The sequence below is a fragment of the Manis javanica genome, chromosome 3, assembly GCF_040802235.1.
Source record: "Manis javanica isolate MJ-LG chromosome 3, MJ_LKY, whole genome shotgun sequence".
Taxonomy (NCBI): Eukaryota; Metazoa; Chordata; class Mammalia; order Pholidota; family Manidae; genus Manis; species Manis javanica.
In genome coordinates, this window is record NC_133158.1 from 150,653,612 (window position 1) to 150,666,062 (window position 12,451).

Below are 12,451 nucleotides of genomic sequence, written 5' to 3' on the forward strand. Positions count from 1 at the left end.
GAACGGATGTTGAATTTTGTAGAATGCTTTTTCAGCATCTATGGAGATCATCATGTGGTTTTTGTCCTATTTTTTGTTGATGACGTGGGTAATGTGGATGGATTTTCGAATGTTGTACCATCCTTGCATACCTGGGACAAATCCCACTTGGTAGTGGTGTATGAATCCCTTGATGTATTTTTGAATTTGGTTTGTTAATATTTTATTGAGTATTTTTGTATCTATGTTCATCAGAGATATTGGTCTGTAATTTTCTTTTTTTGTGGCATCTTTGCCTGGTTTTGGTATTAGTGATGCTGACTTCATAGAATGAGTTTGGAAGTATTCCCTCCTCTTCTATTTCTTGGAAAACTTTAAGGAGAATGGGTACTGTGTCTTCTCTAAATGTCTGATATAACTCAAGGGTGAATCCATCTGGCCTGGGGGTTTTGTTCTTGGGTAGTTTTTTGATCACCAATTCAATTTCATTGCTGGTAATTGGTCTGTTTAGATTTTCTGTTTCTTCCTTGGTCAGTCTTGGAAGGTTGTATTTTTCTAGAAAGTTGTCCATTTCTTCTAGGGTATCCAGCTTGTTAGCATACAGATTTTCATAGTATCCTCTAATAATTCTTTGGATTTCTGTGGTGGTGTCCATCATGATTTTTCCTTTCTCATTTCTGATTTTGTTTATATGTGTAGGTTCCCTGTTTTTCTTAATAAGTCTGTCTAGGGGTTTATCTATTTTGGTCATTTTCTCAAAGAACCAGCTCTTGGTTTCATTGATTTTTTCTATTGTTTTATTCTTCTCAATTTTATTTATTTCTCCTCTGATCTTTATTATGTCCCTCCTTCTGCTGACTTTGGGCCTCATTTGTTCTTCTATTTCCAGTTTCAATAATTGTAACTTTAGACAATTCATTTGGGTTTGTTCTTCCTTCTTTAAATAGGCATGGATTGCTATATACTTTCCTCTTAGAACTGCCTTCGCTGTGTCCCAAAGAATTTCGGGCGTTGTGCCGTTGTTGTCATTTGTCTCCATATATTGCTTGATCTGTTTTAATTTGGTCATTGATCCATTGATTATTTAGGAGCATGTTTTTTAGCCTCCATGTGTTTGTGAACCTTTTTGTTTTCTTTGTACAATTTATTTTTAATTTTATACCTTTGTGATCTGAAAAGTTGGTTGGTGCAATCTCAGTCTTTTTGAATTTACTGAGGCTGTTTTTGTGGAGTAGTATGTGGTCTATTGTGGAGAATGTTCCATGTATACTTGAGAAGAATGTGTATTCTCCTGCTTTTGGGTGTAGAGTTCTGTAGATGTCTGTTAGGTCCATCTGTTCTAATGTGTTGTTCAATGCTTCTGTGTCCTTACTTATTTTCTGTCTGGTTGATCTATCTTTTGGAGTGAGTGGTATGTTGAAGTCTCCTAAAATGAATGCATTGTATTCTATTTCCCCCTTTAATTCTGTTAGTATTTGTTTCACACATGTCAGTGCTCCTGTGTTGGGTACATATATATTTATAATGGTTATATTCTCTTGTTGGACTGACTCCATTATCATTACATAATGTCCTTCTTTATTTCTTGTTAGTTTCTTTGTTTTAAAGTCTATTTTGTCTGATACAAGTACTGCAACACCTGCTTTTTTGTCCCTATTGTTTGCATGAAATATCTTTTCCCATTCCTTCACTTTTAGTATGTTTATGTCTTTGGGTTTGAAGTGAGTCTCTTGTAGGCAGCATATAGATGGGTCTTGCTTTTTTATCCATTCTGTTACTCTGTGTCTTTTGATTGGTACATTTAGTCCATTTACATTTAGAGTGATTATTGATAGATATGTACTTATTGCCATTGCAGGCTTTGGATTCGTGGTTACCAAAGGTTCAAGGGCAGCTTCTTTACTATCTAACTCTCTAACTTAACTCACTTATTACACTATTATAAACACAGGCTGATGATTCTTTTTTTCTCTCCCTTCTATTTCTTCCTCCTCCACTCTTTATATGTTAGGTGTTTTATTCTGTACTCTTTGTGTTTCCTTTGACTGATTTCGTGGATAGCTGATTTTATTTTGCCTTTAGTTAGTATTTGGTTGGTCTACTTTCCTGGCTGTGATTTTATTTTCTCTGGTGATAGCTATTTAGCCTTAGGCATATTTCCATCTAGAGCAGTGCCTTTAAAATACATTGTAGAGATGGTTTCTGGGAGGTAAATTCCCTCAACTTTTGCTTATCTGGGAATTGTTTAATCCCTCCTTGAAATTTAAATGATAATCTTACTGGATACAGTATTTTTGGTTTGAGGTCCTTCTGTTTCATTGCATTGATGTATCATCCCATTCCCTTCTGGTCTGTGTGTGTAAGGTTTCTGCTGAGAAGTCTGATGACAGCCTGATGGGTTTTCCTTTGTAGTCAATCTTTTTATCTCTCTCTAGCTGCATTTAATACTGGGTCCTTGTCTTTGATCTTTGCCATTTTAATTATTATATGTCTTGGTGTTGTCCTCCTTGGGTCCCTTGTGTTGGGAGATCTGTAGACTTCCATGGTCTGAGAGACTATTTCCTTCCCCAGATTGGGGAAGTTTTCAGCAAATATTTCTTAAAAGACACTTTTTATCCCTTTTTCTCTCTTCTTCTTCTTGTACCCCTATAATGTGAACTGTTCTGTTTGGATTGGTCACACAGTTGTCTTAATATTCTTTCATTCCTAGAGATCCTTTTATCTCTGTCTGCCTCAGCTTCTCTGTATTCTTGTTCTCTGACTTCTATTCCATTAATAGTCTCTTCCACCTCATCCAGTCTGCTCTTAAATCCTTCCATTGTTTCATTTCTGTTATTTCCCTCCTAAATTCATCCCTTAGCTCTTGAATATTTCTCTGTGGCTTCATCAGCATGTTTATTACTTTTATTTTGAATTCTTTTTCAGGAAGATTGGTGATTTCTGTCTCACCAAGTCCTCTCTCTGGTGTTTGGGGGACTTTGGACTGAACCAGGTTCTTCTGCCTTTCTCATTGTGATGGGAGTGGTCACTGGCGAGTGGTGTGTGTGTCAGCTGGGAGAACAAAGTCCCTTCCTGCTTGCTGGTCACCTTGCCTGTCTCCGTTGTTTGTGCCATTTCACCACACACAGGGAGCAGCCTCTGGGTTAATTCCCTAAGCTGCCGTGGGAGGGGCAGCTTCGAGATGGCCAAGGGCAATGGCAGGGGTCGCAGGCTAGCAGTACATGTTCTGTCACAAGAGCAAAGCCCCTTTTGTGCCTCCCGGTTTCTGCACCCATCTCTGCTGTCCATGCCGATCAACCATGGCAGGGACCACCCTCTGGGTTAATCCCCTGAGCTGCCATGGGTGGGATGTCCCTTGGGATGGACTAGAGCACTGGTGGGTTTTGCAGGCGAGCAGTGTTTGTTCTGCCACAAGAATGGGGCCTCTTCATGCTTCCCGGACTCTGCGCAAGCCTCCACTGTCTGTGCCAGTCAACCATGCACAGGGAGCAGCCTCTGGGTCTGGGCTGGTTAGCTGTGTGCAGGGAGAAGCCTCTGTGCTAAGCTGTGTGTTTGCTATAGGCAGAGCTACTCCCCTGCTGTTCCACAGCAAGGGCGGGACAGCTGGTTTGCTGGCAGTGCTGGCAGTGGGGGAAGGAATGGAAGGCTGCTTATTGCCACAAGGGGCTCCGGAGCTGCATTGCCACCCAGGAGGTTAGGGCACCTTAAGTTCCTTAAAGTTCCCACCCTGCTGGGCTGATTGTGCCAGGATAATTTTGTCCACCTGCTAAACCTTTGTCCCTTTAAGACTTTTAAAGCACCTGCTTTTCTTTTGTCCCAGGGCAGCCAGCTGTGGGAACCTTTTCGCAGTTTCAATCTCGGACTTTGCTTTTCTGCTCCTCCAATATCCAGTGCACCATGCAATGTGTATCTGTGCTCCCCAGGAAGACCATGAAGGCTGGTTATTTAGCAGTCCTGTGCTTCCACTCCCTCCCCACTCTGATTCCCTTCCTCCTGCCAGTGAGCTGGGGTGGCGGGGAGTGTTTGGCTCCTGCTGGGTCACAGGTTTGTATCCTACCCTTTTCCGTGAGATGTTGGGCTCTCGCAGATGTAGCCTGGCTCGTAAACTGTATCTTACAGTCACTCTTTTAGGAATAGTTGTATTTGCTGTATTTTCAAAATATGTGTGGTTTTGGGAGATTTTCACCACCCTACTCACACCACCATCTTGAGAATCCCTGTTTGCCCACCTTTCTTGAAATACATTATTACATTTTTCTCATATAGACCGTGGATATTAAAATCAGTTAGCCAAATGGTGATCTAGTGTCTTCATCAGCATCTGAAATATGTGGCCATCACTTGTTTTTTATTTAATGCTGTTATGTCATATAAATTATCTAAATAATCATCAGTTTACTCAAAATATTTCACTATGCTGTGCATTGTGTTCTCAGCCACTTCACAAAATGCAGAATGTTAAGCACAATGGAGGAAGCAGATCTTTAATTCAGAGTCACAAATAGCTGTACATGAGATAAATGCTGAAAAAGTTAAGACTTAAATAACAGGAGCTGGCACCCTCTGGAGTAATTACTTGTTAGACTATTTACATTTAGAATCATCTGGCAGATTGTGGAAAAGGTTCCTGAGCCCCACTGAAGACATACTGAATCAGCCTGTGGGGATGAGGCCCTGCATTTTTAACAATCTTTCCAAGTGATTCTAATCACATTAAAGATTGAAAACCATTGCTCTAGTACTAGGGGCATGAATATGATGCCATATTTTATATTTGGAATGCTCAAAACATAACCATGTTCACAAGAAGAATGTTAACGAATGTTAAAAATTTGTCATGTTTTATCTCCTCTGTTGGATTACCCTAAACTCTGAGTAAGTGCATGTAACTTTCTGTGATTAATTGATTAACTGGTTCTTTCACTGACTCATTTATTCATTCATTAAACAAGTTTGGACAATCATGAGACTGGCACTATTCTAATGTGGACCTTTTCGCATTAGTGATAAAACAGCAGTAAAAGGTTTCAAAGATACTCCCCACAACACTTTTTGCTTGAAAGATATTCAATCGTTCTCCATTATTGTTGAAAAAATGAGAGAATGAGTGCATTTATGGATCCTTTTTGCAGCATGAAAAATTACTGTGCACCTTGAAAGTAAGTCAAACGATCACTTCCTTAATTACCAATTTTTCATAATAAAGTAAGGACATGACTAAAAATCTTAGTCCTTCCTAGGACCTACAGATTTTAACAATTTCTTAAAATAATCATTGAAAATGAGCTGCTGCTTGGAATTTACAAAAAGGCATCTCAAGGTCACAAAATGGAGTTTTAAAAGCCTCATCTCAGTGGATAATATTTAAAAAAATTTACTTCTTCTTAGAGAAAACCATGAAGACTGAATTATACAGTACAGAAAGTATGCATCTGATAGTCTTTTAAAAGATAGCCAACAAAGAATGGATAATATATTGTTATAAAGGTTATGTGTTTATATATATGTGCGTGTGTGTGTGTGTGTGTGTGTGTGTGTGTGCGTGTGTGTGTATACTTTTTTTTTCATGAACTTCTCAATAGCTTGTGGCTGGGATTACAGGCAAGAAAATTACCCAAATTTCCCCAGAATGTTCTAACTGGAGATAATCTTACAGACTATCTGATGCAATCCCCTATTTTTACATGTGTGGAGCTCATAAAATGTAAGAATCTTGACTCTTGAACCAGGTTTACTCACGTAATTACTAGTGAAATCTCTAGCACTAATTCTTAGATTCCTGTTTTTCGATTTAGCATTTTTTTATAGCATCACATTGGGGGCTGTAATGATGTTCTTCTAACAAATGAACCAGAAGGCTGATAATCCATGGTATTTTTAACTTTTTTATGGTCTAAGAATTTTTAACAAAGAGAAAAATGAGGAAGAGATGATCAATATTTTAACTGATTAATATTTTTTTCACCTCAAAAGGAACTCCAAGTTGAAAAATGTAGAGTTCTGTGAGGAAAAAATAGGGTCTAGATTTAAACCCCAAAGAGCAAAGCATGTGGCCAGTTAGTACATAAGTGTGTGCACTCACTGCCAGGTCTTTTGGATTCCAATATGTAATGTAATTGCCATGCCAGGAAGTTACCTAAGATAGGTATGTCTAAACTCACAAGTGCTGAGCAGAAAGACGTTCCGTTAGCTTCACATTTCAATATCCTAACATGCTATAACTGTGACATTGGATTAGACCCTGTTAACAAGAAAAAGACAGGAAGCTGACCTATCATCAAGCACTTAGATTAAGTGGAATTTGGCAAATCACAGTCAGGATAGCAGTAGCCATTTGTTATGTGTTGTGACTATAGTAGAAGACTGACAAAATACACAAGGGAGCTCCTCACAGAAGGAAAACAAAACAAAATGCCAGAAGTGTTCATTTTAATTAAATGCTATACAAAACCAACCAATTCCAGACTACTTAAATTTGTGTGAGGACTCATTTAGAAGAATTTTGACCACACAGCTCAGCTTTCTAAAGAGAGTCTTTTCAAGATATTTAGATAGGAATTTTCTTGGCTTTTGGAATATCATCTCCTAGTAATAATTAATTAATTAAATTTCACATCAAATTGCCTAGTTGGTTCCCATTAATCAATCAACAATTTGCATTATGAAACCTCAGTTTGCTTCCGAAAGACTGGAGGAGGGAGTAATTCACATGTTGAGCACGTAGTAACTTTTAAATGTTTTAAATTGCTTAAATTTCCTCCTAATTTATCTATAGGCAGTATTAGTTAATTGGTGAGCATTGGACAGCCCATCCTCAAGTTAAGGTGTGTATCTCTAGCAAATAGAGGAGCCGTTGGTCCACAGAGGCTGTGTGACCAGGTAAGTCTCAGTGTCTTTTCTGACTTCTTACTGCACTCTCCTAATGAGTAGCTTTTTCCACAATGTTCCATGCAAGGTAAGAAATAAGAGTAAAACAAAAAACTCCAAAGAATATACAGGAGTGAAAATTTGCTGCCTCCTCTTTGTACTATTACCTGTATGGGAATGGGAGAGTAAGACAGTGTTTCAAAATGGAATTCTCAGTTCACAACTCACTGGAACATCTTACCTATGTGACCTCGAAAAAGTTATGTCACATTTCTCCCCCTAAATTTACTGTCCTGTGAAATGGAGTTAATGAGGATATTCTACATATGATGGTTAACAGTGTGATGTGCATGGAGGTTCAGACTGTGTTTTGTAGACAGTAAATATCCATTGAACAGAAATTATCTTTATTATCTAAAAGGCAGTGGCACTGACAACTGTGCTGAAATCTGAGATCCTTTGTAATGCATGCAGTGAGACTTAATAATTAACAAGGAATTGGTGCTTATTAAGTAAGTTCCTGCTAATTTATCAGTATCAATTATGTTCACAAACAGCTTTGTTTTGCCATGGTTGCAGTAATTAACACAGGCAAAACTTCTCAGCACTAAGTATTGCCTCATCCTAACCAGGGAAAAGAGGAAAAAGTCACTTTGTTGTTGAGTCAGACACCAGCCCAGGTTTTAGAGTTTCAATGTACAATCACAATGCCATTTTTTGCCTTCACCTATCATTTACCAAATCCATAAATTTACAGCCATGCTGAACCTCTGAACAACCACTTCAATATAATATTTATATTTTTAATTTCTTTTTCATGTAACAATACCAAAGCACATATATCTGATCATAGGACGTAAGCATCACACAATTTCCAATTAAAAAAAACTTTTATAAGAGCACAAAACTGCCCTGCTATTCCATCCCAGCACTGTGAGGCTTACGAGGAAATTGCAATAATACATTTTAAAACGCTTTATAGATAGCAACTAAGAAACTCACCTTTATGTGAACAAGTATCAGGGGGCTGTTCTTAATAGCAAAAACAAAAACATTTGCTGTGTCAGACATTTGCCTAAGTCTCTGAGGTTAGTGCCATTATTATTTCCATTTTAAAGATGAGGAAACTAAGGCAAAACAAAGTAGCAGGCATTCTGACCCCTGAGTTCAAGTTCTCAGTCACTGTCCTAAGTGTGGATGTTGTAGCTCTATGAGCATTACACTGGTCAAATACAGCATATCATATTTTAGTAAAATGCTCCAAGCACTAAGCCAAAATCTCTGCTTTGAATTCGTTTAACTTTTATGGCTATGCAAGAAATAAACAGCACACTCTGAAAATTAGAATGGAATATACCACATTTTTCATTGTCACAGCTCGGGGTTCTATCGCGTTAACTAACTAGTCATTCCTACCTCAAGTCTGTCTGTCCGCATTAGTTTCTGTGCAGCGGCTGCAGCAGCTGCAGGTACAGGGACCCCAGGATTCCCGGTAACCAGCATCGGTGCTGTCGGCAAGATCTCTGCTGGAACCAGGCTTGGGGAAACAGGTCCCAGGTAGGGATTAAAGGCTGCTGATGCATTGGTGGCTAAGCTTGGTGCAACAGAAAACATTGGCTGAAAAATAAGATGAAAAGCAACATTTAATACACAGGTCTTGGTTTAAAGTTAATACCCTACAATACATGTTTATCATCTATCCACCCATCCATCCATAATCCATTCTTCCTTCCTTCCTAACCTCCCTTCCTCCATTTAATTCTGTGTTTGTTTAGTTATTCTCATTCAGGATGTTTCTTAAATAAGCATTCATAAAATCAATGTTTTTCCAAAATAGGAATTTATCATTAAATTTTACACTGGATTTTGAGCATGGGGTCTGTAATACTTATAAAATTTCCTCTTGAACAACCGATAAACTATTCAATATAGAAAGTTCCTGTGGTCACCAAATCTCCATCCTTGTCCTTGAATTAATCCTAATCTAAGAAATACATTTCATAATTGGTATGTCACATGTACTTGACAGATCTGTTTACAACTTTTAATAGGTTGCAAATGTCCTATTATGTGGAATAAATAAAGCAGAACTCCCAATGGATAAACAGAGTTTCACAGTCAGTGTAAACTGTGAATAAACCTCATGGGATATGTGAAAGATGATGATGACACCATTCCTTTTGAGCACATAAGAAAGCTCAAGTGTTTGGCATATTCACTTGTTGCAGGTTTTTCTGGACTATCACATCCTTGTGAGATATTTAACAATGAATTTACTTTACTAGGGAGAAACATTCTGAAATAGAACTCTGAAACAGAACATTTCTAAAAATTTGCTACATGATTGTTCAAGGAAATACATACAGTAGCACTGAATAAAATTCTGCAAGATAGAATTTCGTTTCTGAAATGTGTTCATGAATATATGAGAATGGTTATCTATTTGGTGACAGGAAATACCTGTTGAGTAGAATTAAATAATTTACCTGAAACCTACTTTGACTTCAGATTTTTAAAAAATCTAGCTTTTCCAGTTTTTAAAGAATAATCTAGTACAATTTCCACCTTATTGGTGGTATATTTTCAACTTCCTAATTCAACAGTTTCAATCCTTGAAGTTTAATGCCTATGCAATAACGTTTACCTCTCAAACTCAAAAACACATGGACTAAATGGATCCTGTTCCTTATGGTAATTTAACATTTTATTTTCTTTAGCTAACTTTGGTAAGGAACAGAATGACAGAACATTTTTTAGGATAAAAGGGACATTAAAATGTAGTTAATTCTTCCCTCAGGAATAAGAAGTTAGATGATTCAAGAGTTTACATAGTATTCAAGAGATCTGTAGGATACCATTTTACACAATTAAGATATATATTACAAAAGTAATTCTTATAACTCAAAACAAATATATTTAAAAGAATAAAATATATCCTTTATCTTGTCTGGCCATGGCACATCTTGTAGTTAGAAGAGTAAACTGTAACTCAAGTATTCCCTCTTTCTTAGGACAGTGGTTCTCAACTACTGCTGACTTTCAGCAGTGTCTGTGGAGAAATTTTTGGTTGTCAAAGCTGAAGTGCTATTTCATCTAATGAGTAGAAGTCAGAGATGCTGCTAAGCATCCTGTAACACACAGCCTCACAACAAAGACTTATCCAACCCCAAATGTCAATAGTACTAAGGCTGAAAATCCCTGTCCTAAAAGATGCACTCTTCTCTTGACCTCACAGATCTTTTAGGACAAAATCTTGGCAGCGAGCATACACATTCTTACCAAGAAGATTGTGAAAAATTAAATATTTAATACATTATTTGATTCACTTGGGAGAACAAACAATACACCATAGGTTCCAATGATTGTTGTCAAGTTAAAACAATTATACCTCTCAACCTGCTGGCTTGGCTGCCTGCCAGGTTGGTGGCTCTTACCTGATGAAGTAGCCTAAAGTAATACCTCCATTTTCCAGCCCCATTCCAGACCAAAGCAGCTACCCATTCACAAGAAGAAACTATTCAAGCGTTCCAGATATTAACAATCAATAACCTGTCAGAAAATGGGGCCCAGGGCACTCTCTGTCAACCAAGTTACTTAATTACAGCTGATTTTATGCTGCTCCACTGTCTCTGGCTGGGTTAACATGTACAGTGAATCCATGTTGAACTTGGACTTCTATTCAGAAATACTCAGATTAAAATTCCAGTTACATGCTGTCAGATACAATATGTGAAATTTCAGCCAGATCAGCACTCTAACTTTTCGATTAGATACTAAAGAATCATAAGAAATTTAGCAGAAGACTAAAAGTCTAGTTAGAATACAGAGGACAGAAGCCAGTATCATTCCTCTTTGTATCTTATTGCAATGAATTAACAGGTATTCCCAGGTAATGCATTTTTAATGTATAATTCAGAAAGTTATTGAGATGTTTATGTCACTGTATACAATTTCCTATAATTATTTAGGAGCAAAAGTTAAGTTTAACAAATAAACTGGGGGGAAGAAGAGTATTATTTTAAGATAAGACCATTGGCAAACACATTTCAGTTTTTCTAAATCTCACTGAATAAGTATATATATATATATAACCTACAATATATATGATGCAGATGTTGCATAGTGCAGATGAAAGAATACTTTTATTAGATAAAAATGTTTATCTTATAAATTTTCCCACTGGATTTATTTCTATAGTGTTGTCACATGAACTGATTTTATGACTTAATTCAGCAAATTCCAATCTGAAGAATTTTAGGGCACTTTTAAGTAGTAGCAGCTTTAAAATACCTGAAACATCAACTATTCAGCAAGCATTATCTCAGATTGTTCCTTCTCCAGTTAAGCAGAGCTATTTGCTAAACAGGCAATCAGTAATAGCTCATACTTTGAAACTTAAATTCACAAACCTGCAGATCCACCCGCATAACCCCAAAAAAGTGCAACATTATTTCATTTCTTTGGAGTTTTTGTGAAGTTGTTACATCCCTTTTTCAAAGAGCACCTTGGAAAGGCAGTTCACTGCTGGCCTGGTCAGAGTGCCCTAATCAGATTAGTAAAGCACTTGAACCTTCTGCACTGCTAGGTCTCCACTCAAAAAGCCATCCTGAAAAGGGCTCAGCAGAATTGCAAGGATGGTTATTAACACTACGGTGTTATCAAGTGGCATACTATTTTCTCTGAAGAATCCATAGTATAAGATATAACTATGTAATTGGTATATTTGATACTGACCACATCCTGGTAACAATAATTTGTAAGTATCATTGTTTCTGGGAAGGTATAAGGAAGGTTAGTTTACGACTGCCTTTCACCAGTGAACATCCTTCACAGAGAAAAACAAATTGCAATCTTACTAATGCTGGTGCATTTACTCGCTAATCACTTGTTTTAAATGAGACATACTGATAATACTAAAGTAATCAGGCTTTATTATAAATGAAAACATTATTCAATTCATATGATGACCCCAGTTAAATGTGTGCAAACATGATTATTAGTATAATTCCCTCTGTCATGTGCCAGGCATTGGGCTAAGTGCTTTACCTATGTCACTGTATTTAATTCTCGTACCAAATATTTATTTAACATATATTTGCCTAACAAATACATTAATGGATTTGCTATTTCGCTGTTCTTCTCTGCAACCATAAACTAACTAGCAAATGCATTAAATATGTTTTAATATAGATATCTGAACATTACAAAAAAAGATTTAATATTATTTCCTAACTTAAACTTTGTTAATTTTTCTGGTAAGCTTGCTTGAAAGTTTCATTTTTGTTTTGCAATTTTTTATACTGAATTTTTAAAGTCTCAGTAATGCATTGTTATCATGTTGTAATGTTGCAAATATCATAGGGGCTCTAATTTATTTAAGACATTATGTGAAACAATGTTTGTTTTGCATATATGATTTATATGGGGAGCATATATAATAAGTAATAAATAATCAGTATCTGTTGGGATTTACAAAATACCAATTTTAAGTCAGATTTTTCCAGACTTTAACCTTTGTGTGTTTGTGTGGTGTGCTGTATACGGTAAAAGTTAAACTTTCAAGCAGTAAAATATAAAGCTTACTTTTTCAAAAATTAACAGCACA

The 12,451-nt window shown here is 36.8% G+C and overlaps 1 protein-coding gene across 20 annotated transcripts in view; it reads right to left on the reverse strand.

The window, feature by feature from the left end:
* Positions 1–12,451, reverse strand: part of MBNL1 (muscleblind like splicing regulator 1) — a 206,906-nt gene that overhangs the window by 28,373 nt on the left and 166,082 nt on the right. For all 20 annotated transcript variants that reach the window (XR_005058490.2, XR_005058489.2, XM_017677209.3 and 17 more), the window contains one exon: positions 8,263–8,463. Coding sequence is in view for 18 of the 20 variants with exons in the window: in XM_017677209.3 (XP_017532698.1) it covers positions 8,263–8,463 (201 nt within the window). In the remaining 2 variants the exon portion in view is untranslated. The remainder of the gene's footprint in view (positions 1–8,262; positions 8,464–12,451) is intronic.